This window comes from Malaclemys terrapin, chromosome 2 (genome assembly GCF_027887155.1).
Source record: "Malaclemys terrapin pileata isolate rMalTer1 chromosome 2, rMalTer1.hap1, whole genome shotgun sequence".
In the NCBI taxonomy this organism is placed as follows: Eukaryota; Metazoa; Chordata; order Testudines; family Emydidae; genus Malaclemys; species Malaclemys terrapin.
Window position 1 is genome coordinate 68,910,308 of NC_071506.1, and position 25,760 is coordinate 68,936,067.

Consider the following 25,760-nt stretch of genomic DNA (forward strand, 5'->3'; position numbering starts at 1 on the left):
GGAATGATGTGGTAATAATAGAATCATAAAGGGAAGAGTCACCAGGCTCTGTTGGAGAAAGTTTTCCTCCAAATCTTGTTGAATATTGGAGGAAACCTGTCTCGTGAAGTATATGCAAGATTATGTATAGTCCCAGAAACATACTGGCTAAACAAGGTAAGGCCAAATATTTACCACTTCATCTACTTAGTCTTTTGGCTCCTTTTCTGTTATAGTGAGGCTCACTTGCCTCCCTCCGAGCGGGAGAGGGGGAAACCATTAGATGCCCCTCGGAGGGCGGAGCCTAGATCGCCCTGCCCCCCTCACAGGAAGTACTGGGGCATGGCCGGAAGTATAAGAGGCCAGTCCTGCAGCACAGTTGGGGGAGAGCCTGTGAAGGACACTCTGCCTGTTCTCCCGCGACCCCGAGAGGAACCTGCACCTGGTTGTTCCCGATTTCCCAGACTCTGACGAGGACCTGCCTGGAGTACCTACTGCCGTATATCCCGAGGAGCCGGAAGAGGCCTGGAGGCCACAGGTACTAAACCCTGGGGAGGCAGGAAGTGGCCCTGGGGCAGCCAGCTGCAGAACCAGGGGTGGCTCAGTCGGCGTGTTGTGGTTGGATCCCCACCGACACAGAGACAGCCAATCCTGCCCCTGCCAGGGCCCTGGGCTGGGACATGGTGGAGTAGGGTGGGACTGCGTCCCCCTGCCAACCCCACCCCAGGGTGGCTGACCCCCCTACACTGTGCAAGGAGGCTCTAGCTCTGAAGAGGAGCCTCCCTTACCAGTAGCCCTGAGAGACTGTTTGTTTGCTGGCTGCCTGAGCTCCGCCCGGCTAAAGCCAGCCCTGAGAGACTGTTCTGCTTGTTGGCAACCTGAGCCTACTCAAATCCAGGCCCCAGCTCACCTGTAGACTGTTTTGGTTTGTTGGCTGCCTGAGCTCTGCCTGGGCCAAAGCCAGCCCTGAGAGATGGTGTTTAAGGGCTGACTACTTGAGCTATCCAAGCCCAGGTTAAAGCCTGACAGGGATTGTTAATCGCCCAGCCCTGTTGTGGGCTCTTGGCTGTCTTGCAGACTCTGGTCCTGGCCAGACAGGGCCAGCCTGAGTGGCCTCCCTCCAAGCGGGAGAGTGAGGAACCATTACATAGTCCCATCTTGACTGTGTCAAGTAATTTCTGGTTCAGGCCAAACCCAGTGAGGCTGCATTTCTTGGCTGATAACTGCATTCCACACAGAATCATGTGAGAGAGTGGCAGATTATGAAAGTGTTTTCTCTGAAAAGATTTTACTATATGCTCTGATGAGAATGGGGAGGGAGTTGCAGTGTAGAGTTGCAGTCTCAAATAGAGGAAGGGGGTCCTAGAAGGTCTGCACTAATCAGGAATAAAAATGGGAAATGGCAACATTATATTCTAAACACAGACATCAGTTCCTGGCCCAGCTAAGTCTTCGTTGTGCTGTTTGGCATGAAAGAGTGCTGGGGAGGAAAGGGGAGATGGCCAGAACATCATGAGTTCTGGCAAACATGTAAGGCCATAGGAAGGCATTATAAGTCTGCACAAATTAGAGCAGTCCTGGGGCTGCTCAAGCTTGTGTGGGGCCAAATTGTCCCCCAGCATCCTCAAGGATGGGGAGGATGTGAAGGTCCTGTACATCCACCATTGCCCTCCTCACATCTATGCCAAGTAGAGCTTAGCCAAGCCCCAGACAGTTTAAAATGCGCTCACCAAACTATGCTTTCAAACCCTACTTGATTCATCAGAAAGTCTTCACCATAATGACTGCTAAGGGCATTTCAGGCAGGAAGGGCATCCACCAGTGCTGGTTCATGGTATGTGACAGAGTGTGTGTGTGTGTGCAGGTGAATTTCCTCACCCAAGACAGGATTTTTTAAATCTCTCAGTTGATGATCAGTGAATATGAGAATCAGCTGCTGTTGAGATGTCAGGACCTCCTTCTAGAGGTAGTCCCAGAATAACTGGTTTGTCAAACACTGTCCAGAAGGGGAAGGCTAATTAGTCTCCAGAGAAGATCTGAGTTTGGCCCAAATGATCCAAGAGTGCTATGTCTGCCCTGAAGTGTCCCATAAGGAAAGATTATACTTGATGGAGTGAATGGTATGGGAGATAACTGGAGAGGTATGGAGGCTATTAAGAAGTGGGTGGTATGCAACAATGAGGTGAGGAAGCTAGAGGAATGCATAGAGGCCAGAAGTAGATCCTACGTAATCTCTCCCAAGTGGAGACACTAGAGCTGTACCCCACCCAGACCATCAACAGGCTATGGGGACTTGAGACCACCCTAATGAACCAGCTCTTCCCAGATAAATACACATGGAAATGTAAGTCATATAGTGTGATTTTTATTTCTCACAACTTCTGAGATGTATAGCATCTTACGCTTACTACTCTGAATGTTCCCTGATACCCCAGTGAGCATTAATGGAATGCCTATTTAAGATGCAACTCCCATTGTGACGTTTCCCTGGTGTTATCTGTACCAGTGATCTGCTAGGTCACTCTAATCCTCGAATCTGGGAGACAGCCTTACCCTGTTCTGCTGTGAGAACTCCCACTCCTGGGCTGTTCACGCACAGCCTCTGGCATGTAAGCTGCTCCCAGCTATGTGAGTGAGCACTTTTGGCCAGCCGCTGCTTGGATTGTGCAACCAAATGACACTAGCCAATATCTCCGGTCCCAGACTCAACCCTAGGAACCTCCGTCTTGCAGTATCCAGTTGTGCCCGCTGGACGCTGCAAGCTTATCTGAGTTCGACAATTTAACAAAGAAATTGATATGTACCAGGCTTGTTAACCCAAGGGGAGTCTCTGACATGCTTCAAACCAAATGCACTGCTTCAGGTAGAATAAACAAACAAATTTATTTACTACAAAAGATAGATTTTAAGTGATTATAAGTCAAAGCACAACAAGTCAGAGTTGGTCAAATGAAATAAAAGCAAAATGCTTTCCTAGCTGATCTTAACACTTTCAGTGCCCTTACAAACTTAGATGTTTCTCACCACAGGCTGGCTGGCTTTCCCCTTGATCAGTGCTTCAGTCGCTTGGTGGTGGTGTCTGTAGATGGAGGTGGAAGAGAGAGGAAGAGCATAGCAAACGTCTCTCCCTTTTATCATGTTCTTTCTTCCCTCTTGGCTTTGGGGGGAGTCAGGTGAGCATTACCTCATCGTAGTCCCAAACTGACCAAGGAAGGGGGGTGACTCACTCGAAAGTCCAACAGCTCCTTTGTTGCTGCCTAGGCCAGTGTCCTTTGTTCCTATGAGGCTGGGCTGGGTTTGTCCCATACATGCCCTGATGAGGTGTGAACTGCCCCTCTGTTTCTGGAGAGTTTTGCCTGGACTTGTTTTAAGCCATGAGGACACATTTTCAGCCTCATAACTATATACATGAAATTACAACCTATAATATTACTATAACAACAATGCTCAGTCATCATGAGCCTTCCGAAGACACCCAACATGATAAACTTTGCACTGGATACCACATGATCATATTATAAGGATGAACTTGGGGGTGCAGGGTGTTCCCCTGAGATACAGAGTGTCACAGCCATATGTCCTAATTTTCAGCTATACAGTAATCAGATGGAACATACCTAATGTCAGCTACCAGTGCTCTCTTCTATCTCCATGGCAAGGCAGAGGCCATGTGCCTTGCTCTGAGAATAGGCTAAAGATGTTTCCCCATGAGTAGTATTCATGCCGCATACACACCGAGCCTCTGTTTGTGTGTATTGAATTTTCCCCCCTTTTACTCTCCCCCAGAAACAGCCTGACCAATGCAGTTCCCTTCATAAGATTGGGCTGCCATTAGTCAGGATCTTCAGAGGTAACCATTCCCTAGCCCTTCAGATGCCACAGTCCTTGCAAAGGAAGAAAGGGGGAAATGGCACTCTGACAACCTTCTACTGGAGCCATTATTGCTTCTCCCCATGAGCAAAGAGACCTGTGCCCTCCTCCAGGTGACACCTGGCCCACAGCATCCATTCAAGTGAAGGATAGAGTTCCTCCTTGTTGGACCAACAATTGACGTGTACGACGCACCTGGTTCTTCAGGAACTGCCAGGCAGAACCTGGAACCTTTTGTCCCAGAGCCACTGACACATACCAAGGGAGGTTATGGTGTCCTGCAACAAAACCTCACTGCAGGAAAGAGGAACATTGAGGCTGAAGAATGCTACGTGGACAGAGGAGCAGCATTCACTAGGGAAGTGGTGAACTGGACCCATGTGAGTGCAGAGGATCCGAGTGGGTTATCCAGCTCCCTATATACAGAGTTTCTGACTAGTGTGGCTGTTTCCAAGAGCCGCCATTTTGCCTTATATTAGAAGATCTTCTCCTGTCAAAACTGGAAGACCGTGATGACTGCAAGGCTAGTGAAATGGCAACATCTCAAGATTTGAGCAAGAGAAAATTCAGCCATTGCAAGAGAAAGAGATTTGCAACCAGATGGTTTAAAAGTTGTAATTTTTGTCTGTTTTTATTAAAACCTATTTAACTTAAATCACTACATTTTTGGATAAAGGAAGTATTTCTTAAAATCTTAATATCTTTCTCCTTTCAAGTATGAGATGTCCTTGAGTCTGATTGCTTTCTCAGCAAAACCATGGGACACCAAGCTTGACATTACTGCTATTAGTAAAAGTAAAACAGAAACTTTCTTCTTAATTAAAAATGAACAACGTCTTTGAATCTTCTTTATCCAAAGGTGTGGGTGTGTGTGTGTGTGGGGGAAGATGGATTCATAATGCAGCGTGGCTTTTTCCTCAGTGAGTGACTTAGACCATGTTTCAAGTTTTATGAGGCTTCTCCTGCCCTTGAATGTACAAATCCCGTACTTTAGCTCAAGCATAAAAGCTCAAACTTTTTGACCTGAGTTCAAGCCCCATAGATGTCTCATTCAGGGGTGTAGTTATAAATGGAGGCCCATGTGAAGATTTTAACCTTTGAAAGTTGGGATGAATTTCTACAATCAGGGATATGTGTAATTCATATCAGCATTGTGTGGCTCTTTATCCTCCTCTAGGGCTAAACCATATATACAGGATTAAGTCTATTATTTCATTTGAGCTATTAGACCTGGTCCTTCAGCTGTAGCATGTGAGGTTCATGCTTTTTGATCCAGAGTTCCCAGGTTGACTCCCGACAGATGACCCAGCCAGCACTGATTTTGCAAGGGAACTGACCTATTTAAAAAAATCCTTTGCAATTTATATTTAATATTTTAATAACAATTTTTGTACAAAATTTTAACTAGTTACAATAAGATTTATAATAAAAAGTAAACATTATGGCAAGGATTTTAAAAATGAGCATCTCAGGTTTTGCTCCTAAGTCCATATTTAGGCAGCTAAATAAGTGGCCTGATTTTTCAGAAGTGCTGTATCAGTAGGAGCTGTTGGGCACTCACCACTCTTGAAAATCAAGCCACTTATTTAGGTGCCTAGATACAGACCTAGGAATCTAGCTTTAGGCAACTTTTTTTAAGTCTTAGCCTATAATTATTATGTTAAAGCTAATTCAGTGAGAGGCAACTCTTGAATTTGTGTGACAATAATAATGATTACTATAAACGTGTGAATTTGTTTTCTGGGCTCCCTACTACTAAAAAAACCTGATTTTTACACTCTATGCTGGCTCTGTGTTAAGTTTCATATTGACGTAGGCTTTTTTAATGACTTTTAAGAGTATAAAAACATTAGATTCATTCTACTTCATATGTCCCCAGTCTTTAACTATGTTCTGATTCAACTGGTAGTGACAAAAAAAAGAGGAGTCCTTGTGGCACCTTAGAGACTAACAAATTTATTTGGGCTTAAACTTTCGTGGGCTAGAACCCCTTCATCAGATGTATGAAGTAAAAAATACAGCAGCAGGTATAAATACATGAAAGATGGGGGTTGCTTTACCAAGTGTTAGGTCAGTCTAACGAGAGAAATCAATTAATAGCAGGATACCAAGGGAGGAAAAATAACTTTTGAAGTGGTAAGAGAGAGGCCCGTTACAGACAGTTGACAAGAAGGTGTGAGTAACAGTAGGGAGAAATTAGTATTGGGGAAATTAAGTTTAGGTTTTGTAATGACCCAACTACTCCCAGTCTTTATTCAGGCCTAATCTGATGGTATCTAGTTTGCAAATTAATTCCAGTTCTGCAGCTTCACGTTGGAGTCTGTTTTTGAAGTTTTTTTTGTTGAAGAGTTGCCACTTTGAGGTCTGTTATTGAGTGACCAGAGAAACTGAAGTGTTTTCCTCCTGGTTTTTGAATGTTATGATTCCTGATGTCAGATTTGTGTCCATTTATTCTTTTGCATAGAGACTATCCAGTTTGGCCAATGTACATGGCAAACGGGCATTGCTGGCACATGATGGCATATATCACATTGGTAGATGAAATTGGTATTGAGTTTACCCTAAATATATAAATATTGAGATCTGGGGCCTTTCCCAGTTATGCCCCTTGTCTTTGCCCCTTGCTGCTGCTATCCATGGGAATTTCACACAAGGGAGCCTAGCACAATAGCATCCATCTGTAGCTTAAAGAAATGTTTGACATTTGTTTTTTGTATGTTTTAATTCATTGTGACAGCTGTCCTCCTATACCACTTCTTTGCTATGCCTCATTCTATTTAATACATTTTTACTTCACATATTAACCACTATTGTAGAATGTTGTCGTAGTATATTTGTCATTCTTGCAAAACAAATTGATCTCATACTAAAGTGAAACATTTAAGCCTGAAAATGTTATTTTGTCAAAGTTATGTCTGGATGAAAAATGATTTTGAGCCACCTTTTTAGCTTTAACTAAAATCATTAATGCAGTACTATAATTTCTATATCCTCATTCTCTTTGTCACTGCTTGCAATAGTATTGTCAAAGAATCCTTACATATTAGTAATGTATATGGATACTTTTCTGGAATGTGTACCAATTTGTTAATAACACTGTGCCTACCAAACCTCAAATCTCCCTGTAGGTTTGTTAGCTTTTATTCCCCCCCCGCCCCCCGTTACTCGCTGTCTTGAACAAATGTATACGTGTTGATGTGTCCTGTTAAATAGCTGCTACATCCTACTCCAGAAGTGAGTGCATTGCAGTGATGGATGAAATAAGAAGTGGGGTAAATTTTTCAAAAGTGCCTAAGTGACTTAGGAGCCAAAGTTCATTTAACGTCATTGGAAGTCAGTAGGCCTTGGGCTTCCAAGTGCTGAAATTGCTTAGATGCTTTTGAGAATTTTACTCATAATTTGTAAGCAGACAAATGGCATTTCCACTTTGCTCCTTACAAAGTGGACACACTTTACGATCATTTTTCTTCCTGGGGTTTGGTAACTTAAACAATAATATCCAAACATAAATTTAAGCCAAAGTTTTTCCTCTGGGATATCTCTATTCCTCCCAGGTATGTTAGTACCAGAGAGGCTCCAGCCACCCCTATTATATGCTAGCTGGAGATAACAAGATCCACCTAGGAACATAAGACAGCAGAAATTATTCTGCATCTTCATACAAGCTTCTAGCATCTGATCTTATGTTGACTGAGGAGAGGAGCCTTTCACTTTTATGTAGGATCGTCAAAACTGCCACTCTGTTACATTTCTCATTATATCATGGACTATATTTGACCCTCTTTCTGTGCACAGAACTTCCACTGAAGTTAATGGGGGAAAGGGGCTGGGGTTGTACAAAGACTGAGGGTAAAATATGATCTACAGTTTATAAATATTTTCTAAAGGCTCTTTGAGAACTTTAGATGAAAGACAGTAAATGTGAGTCATCTTATATGTGCTGCATTAAATCCAATTCTGCTCTTAGTCCCATACTTGACATTTTAAAACAGATACTGATATTTTCCTCAGAGCTGAAGTTAAAGTATTGGATCAATAATTTTAATTTTCTGCGGCATCCCTAAACTTTTTTTTTTAGGAAAACATGACGTTTTAAGTCAATACTTTCACCCTGTACAAGTGCAGGCCTGTGCAAAGCAAGGTACTTGGCAAACCAGACTTCCCATAAACCATTGACTTCCATTGTCTGAGGTCATTAAAAAAAACCAGGGAAGAGAGAGGACAGCTAGTCAACCAGATATCTGTTCACGTTTTTGTCGTGTGTTGGAGAGTACAAGTAATATGTGATTTTTGAAAACTCAATCAGCAGATTATGGCATCTTTCTGGTAGCTTCTACTGTGCATTTACTAATTGTCTGTCAAAATGTCTTCCCAAGAAGCTGTCTGACTCCAAAGCAGACCCCATAGCTGATAATAGAAGCATTTCTGAATCTAGCAGCAGGCAGTCACAGCAATGAAAATGAACCTAACTCCATTCCATGTTTTTTGCTGGTAACTGATCTTATGACACCAACAATGATAAAGCTAAAGGGGATAAGGTGCTGGGCCAGGATATGTCTGTGTGTGTGTAGAGGGAGTCCAGCCCTGACTGGTGCTTTCTCTCTCTTCCCCCGCATCTTTCTCCTGCTCCTGGTGTTGGGAGAACTCCAACAGGTGGAGGAGAATGGGCCACTGGGACCATGTGGTGGGTTAAGGGGCTTATGTGGGGGCATTTGGGTTGGCTGTCTGTTCTCCCCACCCCCGGTTCTCTGCTCCAACAGCTCTCAGGTATTCTCACTGCAGTGTGGGCTGCTTTGGTGGAGACATGAGCCTGACTTTTGAACAGTCAGTGACTTTGGCAGGCTGCCAAACTTTTTTTGTGGTTGCAAGTGAGAGAATGAAAATGGCAATTTGAACACTTTCTATCTCAGCCAAGTCTGAATGGGATTTCATGGGATAAAGAAAAGTCACTTTTGTAGCTCAAGGGGATCCCCCTGCTAAGTATCAAAGGCCTCTTGTCGACAATGATGACAAAGTAAAAGTCACAGAATCCTCTGTAATGTAAAGTGTTAGGCAACTGCTACCAGCTCCTTCTATAATATATTGGTAAAGTATAGGTTATTGCTAGGCTACAATGAAGCCAGGTGCCCTCTCACCCAAGCTCACTAGAGCTTCTGGGTGAGAGATTCAAGTTCCCTCAACTTGCAGGTTCAGGAGACTAGCAGAAAAGACAATTTTTCCTTCTAATCTATGAGAGTCTTTGGACAGCAGTAAACAGTCTGATCCCCCATTGGGCAGGAGATCTGTGAAAGACATCTGCTACTGCAACCTGATTGGACACTGATCTCAGGGCCATAATGCCCATAAGCCTTAGCTTGGGGGCGCACTTGTGGAGAGGTAATTGTGTGGGAGGGCTCACAAAAGTCTTCTCATTACTAGATTTTGTACATTTACTTTTATATTAAAAATTAAGATTTTAGGAGAAAGTGGCTGTGTTACAAAGTGTGGTGCTCACAAATCCTAGGTTTTCAGGTACAAATCGTTAATTATACACCCAAACAGGTAGTTAGGCACATTAATGCCTATTTGCACACACATTTGAGATCTGTGGATAGAACAAGTTTGAACAAGGAAAAGTTGTTGTGAATCTTATAATACTTTCAGATCTCTAAAAGAAAAGTAGTAGAGTCAAAAGCAGATCCAGATTTCCTGAGACCCAGTCTCTTGTACAATCAGCAAGACCACAACTTCCTAGAATAATAGTGCCTGACTAGTGTTTATCAGCATATTCACATCGACAATGATGAGAAACAATGAATATTCTGTTGTGTGCCACCTCAGAAACTTTAAGGGCCCACCGTTGAAAATGTGGCCCCCATAGTTTTGTATGATATTGCAGGCCATGTTTCTTAATCGGTGTTACACAAAGCAATGAAATATCAGTTTTGCTTGAATGTATATCGAGAAAATAGTATTATGATTAATGTAATTTTTATGGACTCTAGTAGCCTATTTAACCAGGTATCTTATTCTACACTCTACAGGCCACTCAGCTTGTGTAAATTGGCATAGCTCCAGTGAAATAAATTGAGAGATGCTAATTTACACCAGCTGAGGATTTGGCCCTGCAAGAGTAATGATTTATTCATGCCGTAGCATGGTGAGACGAGGATACCCATTACTTCTGTAAAAAAAAACCCAGCAATAGGCAGTAAGGGTACATCTAAACTGCAATAAAAAAGCCATGACACCCAATCTCAGAGCCCAGCTCAGTTGACTCAGACTCATGGGGCTCAGGCTGTGGGGCTAAAAATTGCAGTAGATGTTTGGGCTCAAGTTGGAGCCTGGATTCTGAGACCCGACTCCCTCTTGGGGCTTCAGAGCTTGGGCTCCAGCCCGAGCCTGAACATCTACACTGCAATTTTTAGTCTCACACTTTGAACCCTGCAAGTCCAAGTCAGCTGACCTGGGCCAACCACAGCCATGCTATGGATCTTTGATTGCAGTGTAGATGTATTTTCAGATGCTTGTAAGGAAAGGAACTGCTAGAATTTTCTATCACTTGCAAATGAAGCAAATTATTTTCTCATTTATTTGCAGTTGGATTTTAGAGGATGAAACTAAATCTAGCATCTTTATAATGGCTTGACTAATTTACATGATCCCATTAAAATTACTCAAAAATCCATTTTTGCCTCTGGCAAGTAAATCTAAGTGGTGATACAGCAGCAGCAACATAGCTGAGAGACTAAATGCAACATATTTAATATAATCCCTCAGTCTTGAACGTGCTTGCATTTTTGTCCAAAAGATTGTTACAACACAGTTTCCTTAATACACTAGCTTCATGTGTGAATGTGTTGCTATAATTAAGATTTATTTTTCTTCTACTTCAGGTATACAAAGATGAAGACAGCAACGAACATTTATATTTTCAATCTGGCTATGGCAGATGCTTTAGTTACTACGACTATGCCTTTTCAAAGCACTGAATACCTGATGAACTCTTGGCCATTTGGGGATGTGCTGTGTAAAATAGTTATTTCAATTGACTATTATAACATGTTTACCAGCATATTCACATTGACCATGATGAGTGTTGATCGATACATTGCTGTGTGTCACCCCGTGAAAGCCCTGGACTTCCGCACTCCTCTCAAGGCAAAGATAATCAATATCTGTATCTGGCTATTGTCCTCATCTGTTGGTATATCTGCCATAGTCCTTGGAGGCACCAAAGTCAGAGAAGGTGAGCATAATTTTGATAATTTTAAACTCAAATTCTTTTGCTTCTAAAATAATATAAATGTAACTTGGAATACTGAGTAGAGTGGAACCTTATTGAATCCCACTTCACTAATATGTACATCATTTAAATTGTACATAAAAAACCTGGTCACATTTTCTCAGCAAAATTGTAATAGTGGAATACTTCTCTAAGAACTCATATTTCTAAGACTTCAATACTTAAATATGCTACAGAATATTATAGTATGAAATATTAAAGTTAAAGATAAGATACACTGGTCAACTAAATGAACAAATGACATTTTATGATGCATTATCCTGATACATCCAGGAGGAAGAAGTCAGCATAAAGGTCTGAGATTTGGCTGGAGAACTTCATGATAGAAGTTTCAGTGGAGATCAAAAATGGAAGCCAGATTGGTGTTTGAAGAGCGTCAAGCAGAATTAGAAGTCAGAGGCTGATTGTAAATAACCAATTCAAGGAGCTTAGAGAAAAAGAGGGGAAAGAAGATAGGTCATGGTAGCTGGAGAGAAAAGTATGTCAAGGGAGGAGTTGGGAGTAGGAGCAAGATAGGGCAACAGAGAGGCATAGGGTCTATGGGACAGGTATCCCACGCTCCCATTGCCTATAATGGGAACTAGCATTCTGAGTAAGGACTGCAGAATTACCCCTTAGAAGCAGAGTTTCACTGTAAATGGACATACATGCACAAATGAGTTTCAGTGAATCTGAGTATTCTGTTGGCCTAATAGATCAGTGCTTTAAACACATACCAAGTGAGTGTAAAGCGCAACCATCCTGATGAGGTAGAGTTGAACACTTAATTTGCACACGCTAAAAAGTAGAGGGCAGCAGAGAATCGGGCCCTATAAAGCAGAATGCTCTATATTCCAAATGGAGGAACATCTGAGGAAAAAGAACATTTTGATGCCATGCTTCTCCAATGAAAGATTTAAATGCATAAGATTAGTAGCTCTTGACTTTTTTAGGTAGTCAGAATAAGTACTACTTAGAAGACCAAGAAGCCATGTATTGTAATCTATATTCGGGTTCCTCTAAATATTTGTGTCACTTGGAAGATTATGAATTCCAGTGCATATTCAGTGACTTCAGATTCCATCTTAAGTAAATGTAAGCCATATTATGAAGCGCCCCTGAGAAGATGAGGACAATTGTAGCTCTTGTGCTCTCTCTTACTCAAGAACTTCATTGGGTTAGCACTTTGAGCCACCCAAAAAGTAGGTGAGGATGGAGTAGCGATGTGCTGTGGCCAAGACCCCACCACTATAGCATCGAACAGCAGACCTGGTCAACTGTGGAGTGGAGCTCATATTGTCCCTCTTATGGGGCGTAATAGTAGCTGCATATCTCTAAACACTGTGGAACTCCAGCAGACAGGAATTTATGAATTTTATGGAAGACTGCTCTACCCATTTATGAAAGCAGCTGCTACTGATTTCAATTTCTGTTAAATCGTTTGGCATAGATCCATGCAAACAAAGCATTAGCAAGTTCAGAGAGAAAACTTGTTGGCTATTGGTCTGCACTGGTGTGCAAAACGTATGGATTTTGTTCCTGATCTTGGGATGCATTCAGACCTTTGGAAAGAAAGTGTCTTCTCTTGCTCTGCAGCAGTGGTTCTCAACCTGCGGCCCAATCAGCACAGAGCTATGGTCCATGTGATATCCTCAGGGCCATACAGCTATAGATTCATAGATTATAGGACTGGAAGGGACCTCGAGAGGTCATCGAGTCCAGTCCCCTGCCCGCATGGCAGGACCAAATACTGTCTAGACCATCCCTGATAGACATTTATCTAACCTACTCTTAAATATCTCCAGAGACGGAGATTCCACAACCTCCCTAGGCAATTTGTTCCAGTGTTTAACTACCCTGACAGTTAGGAACTTTTTCCTAATGTCCAACCTAGACCTCCCTTGCTGCAGTTTAAGCCTATTGCTTCTGGTTCTATCCTTAGAGGCTAAGGTGAACAAGTTCTCTCCCTCCTCCTTATGACACCCTTTTAGATACCTGAAAACTGCTATCATGTCCCCTCTCAGTCTTCTCTTTTCCAAACTAAACAAACCCAGTTCTTTCAGCCTTCCTTCATAGGTCATGTTCTCAAGACCTTTAATCATTCTTGTTGCTCTTCTTTGGACCCTTTCCAATTTCTCCACATCTTTTTTAAAATGCGGCGCCCAGAACTGGACACAATACTCCAGCTGAGGCCTAACCAGAGCAGAGTAGAGCGGAAGAATGACTTCTCGTGTCTTGCTCACAACACACCTGTTAATGCATCCCAGAATCATGTTTGCTTTTTTTGCAACAGCATCACACTGTTGACTCATATTTAGCTTGTGGTCCACTATAACCCCTAGATCCCTTTCTGCCGTACTCCTTCCTAGACAGTCTTTTCCCATTCTGTATGTGTGAAATTGATTTTTCCTTCCTAAGTGGAGCACTTTGCATTTGTCTTTGTTAAACTTCATCCTGTTTAACTCAGACCATTTCTCCAATTTGTCCAGATCATTTTGAATTATGACCCTGTCCTCCAAAGTAGTTGCAATCCCTCCCAGTTTGGTATCATCCGCAAACTTAATAAGCGTACTTTCTATGCCAATATCTAAGTCGTTGATGAAGATATTGAACAGAGCCGGTCCCAAAACAGACCCCTGAGGTACCCCACTTGTTACGCCTTTCCAGCAGGATTGGGAACCATTAATAACAACTCTCTGAGTATGGTTATCCAGCCAGTTATGCACCCACCTTATAGTAGCCCCATCTAATTTGTATTTGCCTAGTTTATCGATAAGAATATCATGCAAGACCGTATCAAATGCCTTACTAAATTCTAGGTATACCACATCCACCGCTTCACCCTTATCCACAAGGCTCGTTATCCTATCAAAGAAAGCTATCAGATTGGTTTGACATGATTTGTTCTTCACAAATCCATGCTGGCTGTTCCCTATCACCTTACCACCTTCCAAGTGTTTGCAGATGATTTCCTTAATTACTTGCTCCATTATCTTCCCTGGCACAGAAGTTAAACTAACTGGTCTGTAGTTACCTGGGTTGTTTTTATTTCCCTTTTTATAGATGGGCACTATATTTGCCCTTTTCCAGTCTTCTGGAATCTCTCCCGTCTCCCATGACTTTCCAAAGATAATAGCTAGAGGCTCAGATACCTCCTCTATTAGCTCCTTGAGTATTCTAGGATGCATTTCATCAGGCCCGGGTGACTTGCAGGCATCTAACTTTTCTAAGTGATTTTTAACTTGTTCTTTTTTTATTTTATCTGCTAAACCTACCCCCTTCCCATTAGCATTCACTAGGTTAGGCATTCCTTCAGACTTCTCGGTGAAGACCGAAACAAAGAAGTCATTAAGCATCTCTGCCATTTCCAAGTTTCCTGGTACTGTTTCTCCCTCTTCACTAAGCAGTGGGCCTACCCTGTCTTTGGTCTTCCTCTTGCTTCTAATGTATTGATAAAAAGTCTTCTTGTTTCCTTTTATTCCCGTAGCTAGTTTGAGCTCATTTTGTGCCTTTGCCTTTCTAATCTTGCCCCTGCATTCCTGTGTTGTTTGCCTATATTCATCCTTTGTAATCTGTCCTAGTTTCCATTTTTTATATGACTCCTTTTTATTTTTTAGATCGTGCAAAATCTCGTGGTTAAGCCAAGGTGGTCTTTTGCCACATTTTCTATCTTTCCTAACCAGCGGAATAGCTTGCTTTTGGGCCCTTAATAGTGTCCCTTTGAAAAACTGCCAACTCTGCTCAGTTGTTTTTCCCCTCAGTCTTGATTCCCATGGGACCTTACCTATCAGCTCTCTGAGCTTCCCAAAATCTGCCTTCCTGAAATCCATTGTCTCTATTTTGCTGTTCTCCCTTCTACCCTTCCTTAGAATTGCAAACTCTATGATTTCATGATCACTTTCACCCAGGCTGCCTTCTACTTTCACATTCTCAACGAGTTCCTCCCTATTTGTTAAAATCAAGTCTAGAACAGCTTCCCCCCTAGTAGCTTTTTCAACCTTCTGAAATAAAAAGTTGTCTCCAATGCAGTCCAAGAATTTGTTGGATAGTCTGTGCCCCGCTGTGTTATTTTCCCAACATATATCCGGATAGTTGAAGTCCCCCATCACCACCAAATCTTGGGCTTTGGATGATTTTGTTAGTTGCTTGAAAAAAGCCTCATCCACCTCTTCCACCTGGTTAGGTGGCCTGTAGTAGACTCCTAGCATGACATCTCCCTTGTTTTTTGCCCCTTTAAGCCTAACCCAGAGACTCTCAACACTTCCATCTCCTATGTCCATCTCTACCTCAGTCCAAGTGTGTACATTTTTAATATATAAGGCAACACCTCCTCCCTTTTTCCCCTGTCTATCCTTCCTGAGCAAGCTGTACCCATCCACACCAACATTCCAATCATGTGTATTATCCCACCAAGTTTCAGTGATGCCAACAATGTCATAGTTGTATTTATTTATTAGGACTTCCAGTTCTTCCTGCTTATTCCCCATACTTCTCGCATTTGTATATAGGCATCTAAGATACTGGTTTGATCTTTCCTCCCAGTTTTGTCCTGACTCTCCTTTCTCTCTGCCAATATAGCCCACACTCCCTCTCGTTTCCGACCCATCTCCCCGGTCTCCATGTTCCCCACTTACCTGTGGGCTTTGCTCACCTGTCCCCGTCGAACCTAGTTTAAAGCCCTCCTCACTAAGTTAGCCAGTCTGTGTCCGAATAGGGTCTTTCCTCTCCTCGAAAGGTGAACGCCATCTCTGCCTAGCAGTCCTTCCTCGAATAGCATCCCGTGGTCTAGGAAGCCAAAGCCCTCCTGGCGACACCATCTTCGCAGCCAGGCATTCACCTCCATGATGCATCTGTCTCTGCCCGGGCCCCTACCTTTGACAGGAAGAATTGAAGAGAATACCACCTGCGCTCCAAACTCCTTCACCCGTACTCCCAGAGCCCTGTAGTCACTCTTGATCCGCTCAGTGTCACACCGCGCAGTATCATTTGTGCCCACATGGATGAGTAGCATGGGGTAGTAGTCAGAGGGCTGGATAATCCTCGACAATGCCTCCGTAACGTCTCGGATACGGGCCCCCGGCAGGCAGCATACCTCCCGAGATGAAATGTCAGGGCGACAGATGGGCGCCTCCGTCCCCCTCAGCAGAGAGTCTCCAACCACCACTACCCTACGTTTCCTATTCGCAGTGGTGGCAGCAGACTTTCCAGCCTTAGGGGTATGAGGCTTCTCCTCCTTTACTGTAGGGAGTGATTCCTTCTTTCCTGTATCAAGAAGAGCATAACGGTTACCTATAACCACGGCAGGAGGGTTCGGAGCAAGGGTGGAGCACTGCCTGCTGCCAGAAGTAACCAGCTGCCAGTGTCCACCCTGAGCCATCTCCTCCTCCACCAGTGGTGTATCAGCAGTCCTGTGTACTGGGACAGCTACCTCAGCTGTCTCCACATGGACACTGTCAAGGAATTGCTCGTGGATACGGATGCTCCTCAACCTAGCCACCTCCTCCTGTAGCTCTCCCACCTGCTGCCTGAGAGATTCCACCAGCAGGCACCTCTCACATTGGATTGTCCCCCCAGCCTGGATATCAGTAAGTGGAAATTGCAAGTTACAGTCTTTGCAAAACCACACCAGGATCTGGGTAGAGGCATCCATGCTTAGGCACTCTGTCTGGCTACAGGCACAGGTGGAGGAGACAGTAGCAGTGCTGGCACAGGTGTTGCGGGTCTTCCTAACCATCGTAAGCCTCCCTCTGTCAAACTCCTGTCTGCAGCCCCCTGTCAGCTGAAAGGGTTGTTTAAGCAAAAAGTTATGAATGTAGTTGCTTTATAGGTATTAAGGGGAATCAAGAGAAAACAGATGGAACTGGCAAGGGACCCTTGCCCCCTTCCTAACTCCCTTGCGAAACTCCCTGTTAGCAGCCCCTGGTCGCAAAGCTCCCTGGTCGCTTGTGCGCTGCTTTATAAAGCCCTGGCCTGTATGAATGCCCCGCCCACTGATGAAGGCTCAGCCACTTACCAGAGGCTTCTAGCTTTCAAACCTTCCAACTGCCAGCCACAGCACACGGTCCTTCAAACAACCAAAACAAACAAACAGACTGACAAACACAAGCTCAGCACACAGCAAGTAACCCTCAAACACAAACAAACTAGTATTGGATGTGGCCCACAATGGTAACTAGTTTGAGAACCACTGCTTTGCAGGAACTTTTTTGACTAATAAAGCATCAACAGTCTCAATAAAGCAATAACGGGCTCTGGAAAGAGTCCCTTTCAGGTATCCTCAGCTGGGAAGCATAGTTGTCTGGCTTGCTTATATAATATTTTTAAAGATGTGAAACACTTAAGTCAGCAAGGTACCTAGGAATGTGCATAGCTTTTTAAGCACAGCAGTAATCCTATTCACTACAATGGGGTAGAGGTACTTAAGGGTTAGTCATGTACCTAAGTATCTTGCTGAATCATGTGAGTGAGCTTCTTCCTCCTGAAACTGGAGACTGATAATTGTGCATAGTGAGATTGAGCACTATTTGCAAATACACTTCGGTGCTGACTGCAAAACCCCTGCATTTCTAATCGTCAGCCTCATTTGAGTAATTACAGCCAACTATATTGTCTGGTGCTTATTTGAATTCAACAAATAAATCGGGAGTAGGATGAACAGAGACATCCCTTGGGTATGGTGAATCGGGGCGACTGCTGCAGGCCCTGTGCTTTGGGGCCCCACGGTCCGGTGCGATTGGTCGGCACGTTCGGTCCCAGAAGTGACGGGTCGGTCCCGGAAGTGACGGATTCGTCACTTCTGTCCTGACTCCGCAACCCCCTAGGGATGGCCCTGAGGATGAAGTGACCATGCTACTTTTTTCACTTCCAACCAAAGCTCAGGTTTAACCTCTAATTCTCCAGTGGGGAAAAGTATTTCTGGGTAGGACCCTGTGTGGTCAATTTAACGTCTGAGCATCAAATAACCTGGCCCATCTCTAAAAATTATTCTCTTAGATTGTCTAGCCCATCTAGTTCTCCTAATGCAGGATTATTCCCAACAGTGTATTTGCTAACACTTTCTTCCTGCAGCATAAGCTTGGTATGTCTGACCTTAGTAGAGTTTCTCCTTTACTGACAGACCAATCTCTTTTTAAAAAATGTGGAATTCTAGTTTCTTCCAAGGCCCTGGTCCTGCAAACTGGCCATGAACAAATTCAGGCTGGAAATTAGAAAAAGGTTTCTAACCATCACAGAGGTGAGGTTCTGGAACAGCTTCCCACTAGGAATTGTGAGGGCAAACAACTTCGTTTTGAGAGGGAGATGGACAAATTTATGAGTGTGTTTGTGCAACAGGGTTTCTTGTGATGGTGGGGGGTAGGTCTCAATAGCCCTGGGTCTTATTTCTGGATTATGTCTTATGTTCCTAAGGTTTCAGAGTAGCAGCTGTGTTAGTCTGTATCCACAAAAAGAACAGGAGTACTTGTGGCACCTTAGATTAACAAATTTATTTGAGTATAAGCTTTCATGGGCTACTGCTGGAGTGTCCGGCTTTTAAATATTACCAAGTTGGCAACCTTAGTTGCTTGGCTGGCTGGTCCTTGCTCACATGCTCAGCATCTAACTGCTAGCCATATGTGGGGTCAGGAAGGAATTTTCCCCCAGGTCAGTCTGGCAGTGACCATGGGGGATTTTCACCTGTGTGGCTGTGGGTCATTTGCCAGGATTTTCTGGGTTTATTTTACTTTACCATTCCCCTGCCATTGTGGGGACCTTGGGTAAGTTATAGTAAATATTTTACTAAAATATATTTAGCTAGGGTGGAATCTGAGTCAATTCCAACAGTTTCTTATTATGTAATTGAAAAATTTAAAAAGACGATACTGGATCTAAATCCACAACAATGTACAATATTCTGCACTTTTTTGAGTAACTGAAGTAATTTTTAATTTAAAATTAAAGGAATGTGGATTACTGATAAGTGTCCATGTTCTTACTGAACTACTTACTGTCTATATATTCAAAGCTAATTTGGTAAGTAATTGGTTTTACCAGTTCTTTAAATTTCAACCTAGAAGACTTTAACCTATTAGAAGTTCAAAGATCTGAAAATAGCAGCTTTGAAATTCACATGCACAAAACTCATAGAAACATGAAAAAGGAAATGTGTAAATTGAATATCTTCCAAATGTTGCTCTAATAGGTTTGTTAAGTTAATAATTACAAATGTGCAGGAACTTTTTTGGATTTTTTTTTTTTTTTTTGGAGGGAGTTTCATGACTTTGAAATTTTGTTTTGTTCCAGGAAAAAAAGAAATGTTTTTGAATGCCATTGGGGTTAACAGGGAACTTTTGTGCTATAGCCTTTAAACAGGGCCAGTCTTAGCATGTTTCCAAGTTTAAAAAAATATTTTGCTTCCACCTTCTTTCTCAGCTCCCTCCCCCCACAATAATGCATTAACTGTGATACTGCTTCAAAATAACAAATCCAGGGACTTGCTATGGTTTTCAAGACCTACACAATGACCGCTCTGGATGACCATGAGGACATTGTGAATAATCTGAGATCATTAGGAAATGCAGGGACATGTTTTCAAGGGTAATGATCATTTTAACATCATTTTGCTCTTTTGCTACAAGGAGAAGGTCTAGAAACTTTTCCCAAAAATGAAAGCTAAATCTAATATCAAATTCTCCTTTGCATTTTTTTGTTTCTTTGGAGAACCACCTCTTTCTTTAAATACAGACAGTGTGAGGGAGGTCTATATTGTGCTTTCTGCTACTTAAGAAATGCATTAATTGCATTGCACAAAAATGAGATAGCTAAAAAATATAGACACTTGTTCCCAGACTCCATAAAGCTGTCACATTTATTAATTAAGAGAGTGTAAAAAGAACTGAGTTGACATCTAAATCAAATATTTGCTGTAATTTATCTTGCAAAAACATGCAATACAATATCAAAGATGTGGTGAATACTAGAACTGAGAGGACGGAGGAAGAGCTGTTTCACAAAAGATTTTGAAATTTGGCTTTATTCAGAATTGGAACAAATCCTGAAAATTTCAAAATTCTCCATGAAGAAAAATTCTGAAAAAAATTAGTTTCAGATCAATCAAAATTTGACAACATTAAATTGAGTATTTTATATTTATACATCTATTCTTGTAAATATTATAGAATATATAACACAATACAAGTTACATAATTTTGAAAAAAGTCATTTCAAAATGAAAAATCAAAAAGTTTCATCCAAAAATGTTAAAATAGGATGTATCAACACTTTCAGAAGTTTTTTCCCTTCAATTTTTTGGTAAATGAATTTGCAACAAAATTGACCTAATTTCATTAAGTGTTTTGATTTTGACAGAACTGCATATTTTGACAGAATATGGTTCCATCAAAGTTTCTCTGACCAATCCTAGTGAATAGTCTGTTGTAGATTGTTAAGAAACAATGCTGTACAAATAATATATTGAATCTTGGCTCCTTTTGAATCCTGATCCAGTAAATGCCAATGCATAACACTTTGCAGAAGAAGAATGATTCTAATGGAGGAAAATGAATATGAACATATGTAACCTTTGGGTGGGCTAAAGTTCACTTCATTGCCCTTTTCCAATGCCTAAAAAAACCCAACTACCACAGAAAAGCAGCTGGAGACTTAGAATTAGTCTCTAAGGATTTTCAGTAAGGATTGCACAGGGTCAGCCTCCCCACATTCAAGTCCCCAAAAGACCAAAAGGAATGAACTTAATTAAGTACCAACTGTATAAAGTCTTATGATTAAAGAAACATAATAAATAATAATAACAATGTTTATAAGAACAGGAGTACTTGTGGCACCTTAGAGACTAACAAATTTATTAGAGCATAAGCTTTCGTGGGCTACTGCCCACTTCTTCGGATGCATATAGAGTGGAACATATATTGAGGAGATATATATATACACACATACAGAGTTTATAAGATGGCTATTTTATGTTTATAAGATGGCTATTTTATAGTCCATATACATTATCTTCACTATTATACATAAATGTAAATAAAGAAAACAAATTAAATCTAAACAGGTCAGTCCCCGCAGAAACACAGTGAGAAGAAACTAAGCGCTTGTCTATACTTGCACGCTGGTTCGGCGGCAGGCAATCGAACTTCTGGGTTCAATTTATCGCGTCTTGTCTGGACGCGATAAATCGAACCCAGAAGTGCTCCCCGTCGACTCCGGTAATCCTGCTTGGTGCGAGGAGTACGCGGCGTCGACGGGGGAGCCTGCCTGCCGTGTCTGGACCGTGGTAAGTTCGAACTAAGGTACGTCGACTTCAGCTACGTTATTCACGTAGCTGAAGTTGCGTACCTTAGTTCGAATTGGGGAGTTAGTGTAGACCAGGCCTCAGAGTTCCCAAAAAGCTTAGGTTGAGTTCACCCGAGTATCAGAGTCTTTGAAACTCAAATCTATAAATCTGCTGAGTCCAAAGCAACATCTTCCTTCCACTTGCTTGTAAGAATCTTCAACTGGAATCCATGCAGACTCTTCCCCTTCCTGTGCTGAAATCACAGTTAGCCAGTCAGCTAACTGATTAACCAACCACTCAGTTAAGTATATAGATTTAAAAAAAAAAAACTGTTACAAGAAAAATGCAAAAAATGAGAAAGTAAAATGACTTTTTCTCCATCATCACATTTAAATAAAAGAAAAGTTGGTGAATCATATTAGTTGAGACAATTTAACTACATTCAAAATTTGAACAACATTCAAAATATTCAATTAAAATAAAAGAAATGAGTTTTCCCTCCCGATTTTCCCTTTCTATAATTAACATTGCCCATGCTTCTCTTCTGGAGGGTTAACAATATCACTAACCTGCTGCAAAATAATTCAGACCTAGGAAAATACCCCGCTTCCTTCTCCTGGGCTCAGCTTCTCCCAGCCCACACAGGACACATGGCCTTTTGTATAGCAGCTGCCCTGATTGCTTTCCCTCATGGAGTCTGACTCCAGCAGCTAGGGATTCTATTGAGCATACCCCAAACTACCACACCCAACTCCAGAAACTTCTGGATGTGGAGTGCTAATTGTGCATCTGCCTAGCAACAGTGACCCAGACCCAGCTCACTCCTATCCACCCCTCAATAGATCTCGTAAAGAGATATCTCCCTAGTAGGCACATGGATTCCACAGACAGGAATGAAAGCCAAACTACCAGTCATAGTGAAAAATACCCAGTAAACAATAGTGGAGAATCTGACCCTTTGTCTTGTTTTCCCATTTATCTTGTGTCTTGGTTTATATGATGGAATACTACACTGACATAAGCAAGTGAACTTAAGAATATCACACTGACTACAAGCCTCCTGTATGATGAAGTAAGACTAGAACATAAAATAAAATGTCAGCATGTGACCCCCATTCATAAAATTATAGCAAGAACAGAAGTGAACTGATGTTAATGGGGTCAAATCCTGCAGTCCCTACTCAGACAGAATTCTCAATGAAGTGTTCTGCAAAAGGAGCAACTCAGTTAGACTCTGTGTATACCAGTTTGCTTTACCTATGATTCATTTAAAAAAAGATATTATTTCCAAGGGATTGCAGCACTTAGACTGCATAGCGTTTGCACTGAAGAAAGCATGTGGGAAAACATTTCTGCAAACTAATTGTCTCATTGCAAGATTGTCTCATGATGGCAGAAATCTCACGAGATCAGCTAACCTCATGAGATTTCCACCATTCAGGAAGGCAGAAATCTAGCCTTTTTTTGTGGAAATAGCATAAAAGCAGCTACAAGATTTCAACTCAGTTGAACCGGTGGTGGAGCTAATAAGGAGGGGTGTGTGTGTGTGTGTGTGTGTGTGACTCCACCGCCCCTGCTAGCCTTTGGATGTATGTGTATCAGCTTTGAGTCCATCCCACTCTCACTTGGCAGAGGCAGTTCCTGTCCTGTGGAGCTGGGCCCAGCTCCTCGCTCCACGTGTTGTGACACCCATGTGCAATGTCACAATGCCACTCACTTAAATTTGGCCCACACAAACCTCCATCATGATGGAGAGGTGGCCGGGCCAAACCTGAATGGTGCTGCGGCTCCAGGCACCAGGCTCCAATGGCCGGAGTGAAGAGCCAGACCTAGTCCTGTGGGACAGGACCATTGCTTCCCAGCGAGTGTGAGGCCTCCAGTTCACCAACAACCCATTGCCCCTCCCTCAGTTGCAAAACCTGGCTCTGCCACTGCATGGAACCTGGCCTCAAATCAAATTGAGATCCAGAGCCTAACAACTATTCAGTGCATCTCTATAGATTGTATTTTTGTGCCTCTGTAGGTTTTATGCCACTCTTGTGCACAAAAGTTTGTATGTAATGTAATACATTTTAAAATATTCTTCAACTAGTCCTGAAAGACAGCAGTGGAAAACTAGTTTCAATGACAACTGAAAGCAATTATTGGAGTGATTTAATGATAACTCCATTTATTTGTATCACATTACATGGTAATCACTTTTGCAAGCTTATACTGTAATACAGATATAGGTTGGAATGTCTAATAATAAAGCAATTTTCTTCTTCTTCTTGCCTCTTCCATTTATAGATACTGCTAGTACTGAATGTTCTTTGCAGTTTCCAGACACTGATTATCTGTGGTGGGACATCTTCATGAAAATCTGCGTCTTTGTCTTTGCATTTGTTATTCCAGTTCTCATTATCATTGTTTGCTATACCCTGATGATCCTGCGCTTGAAGAGCGTACGACTTCTCTCAGGGTCTCGAGAAAAAGACCGAAACCTTCGTCGGATCACCAGATTGGTGCTTGTCGTTGTGGCAGTTTTCATTATCTGTTGGACTCCCATTCACATTTTTGTGCTGGTTGAGGCACTAGGGGATGTGCCCCATAGCACTGCAGCAATCTCCAGCTATTATTTCTGTATTGCTTTGGGTTACACCAACAGCAGTCTAAATCCTATCTTGTATGCTTTTTTGGATGAAAACTTCAAGCGCTGTTTCAAGGACTTCTGCTTTCCCTTTAAGATGAGGATGGACAGGCAGAGCACCAGCAGAGTCAGAAACACAGTCCAAGACCCTGCTTACCTGAGGGAAGTGGATGGGACAAACAAACCAGTATGACTAGTCGTGGAGATGTCATCTTACTGTCCTCAAGGAAGAGGAGAATCAAATGATCTTGGACTAACTCAAATAACCACTGTGGTTTGAGACATTTTTGATAATACTTAGGAATTCTCATAGTTTGAACTACAATACGTTATTTGCTTAGGACAGGGAATTCCCCAAAATAAGCTCAAAGAAAAAAGAAGACTGCCAGATTTTGGAACCATATTTACAGTGGAGCTGAGCAAGTGGTAAAATACCCACTTTCAGCAAGGTAGGAAGTGCTTCATATTGTATCAGGTGACTCTGGACAAGAAAAAAATTGAACTGTTCTTCTTATAGCGTATATCTGCCACCATCTAGTCTATACCAAGCAACATTTGGTGGTAACACTAAATCAGGTTATGGCAGAAACTCTGTTTTGACCTAAAAATCTTTGCTTCAGAAACAAAAAGAAGGCATCTTAACTTATTTTGCTGCCTTACAATGAATAGTATCAGTTCTGAGACTACAAAACATGGCAGAGCTATGAAATCAAAATTCTCATTAACTACTTTGTGTGAAATAACATACATTCGTCTGTATTGTGGAGATCCAGTTTAAGCATGATCTGACTTCTGACCAAAATGATTTTATTGTGTCTGTGTATTGTGAAAATTTTCAATGTTTAAAAAAAAATCAAGATTTAAAGATAATCCTTAATATATTTTAGCACATGTTAAGTCACATACGATGCGTACTGTTTTTATATGTGATTCTCCAAAAGATGTATATTTATTGATTGTGGATATTCCAGTATGCCTTTCAACAACTTGTTTTTCAGCAAAATGCTAGAAAAATGCAAATAATTCTTGACTGGTCATTAAATCGTTAAAAAAACAATATAACACAAGACCCAACAGTAAAAGAGCAAATAGGCATGGCTAAAATTATTATATAAAAAAAAATTAATGGCGATATCTTATCTCCTAGAACTGGAAGGGACTTTGAAAGGTCATCGAGTCCAGCCCCCTGCCTTCACTAGCAGGACCAAGTACTGATTTTGCCCCAGATCCCTAAGTGGCCCCCTCAAGGTCTGAGCTCACAACCCTGGGTTTAGCAGGCCAATGCTCAAACCACTGAGCTATCCCATATGTTAGCTGGCTTTGATCTATACACCATTTAAGCAAATTTTAAAAAGCAAAGACTGTATACGATGACTGGTTACTAAAAATGTAATAAATTGACACAAAAATCAATGAGAGTTAATTGTATTTATAAGTACACACTATGGCACTGGCTAGAGAAAGCTCTCATTACACATTTAGTCACATTGATACATTTAGCCTCAAAAGAGTCTTATACATTGAGTAAGTAATACTACCTCCATTTTTCAATAAACGCATAGAAGCCAAGGCAAAGAGAACTTAAGTGACTTGCCCAAGGTTATAAGGTAAGTTTATGGTAGAACTGAGACTAAACTACGGAACATCGTCTCCCACCCATGTGCTTTTAACTACTAGAACAACTACACCATCTAGGATCTTAATCTTACTCCCATTGAAGTTAATAGGAGTGTTGCTGTTGTGTTCAT

At 41.9% G+C, this 25,760-nt stretch overlaps 1 protein-coding gene across 2 annotated transcripts in view; it reads left to right on the top strand.

The window, feature by feature from the left end:
* Positions 1-24,533, top strand: part of OPRK1 (opioid receptor kappa 1) — a 43,771-nt gene extending 19,238 nt beyond the window's left edge. The window contains exons 1-3 of one of the 2 annotated variants that reach the window (XM_054020918.1): positions 3,079-3,152; positions 10,725-11,077; positions 23,673-24,533. In XM_054020918.1, the coding sequence (XP_053876893.1) occupies positions 10,735-11,077; positions 23,673-24,205 (876 nt within the window). In that variant the 5' untranslated portion in view covers positions 3,079-3,152; positions 10,725-10,734 and the 3' untranslated portion in view covers positions 24,206-24,533. Of the gene's footprint in view, positions 1-3,078; positions 3,153-10,724; positions 11,078-23,672 lie in introns of those variants that run through there. The other variant, XM_054020917.1, reaches the window with a different exon arrangement.
* The last annotated feature ends 1,227 nt before the right edge of the window (positions 24,534-25,760 follow it).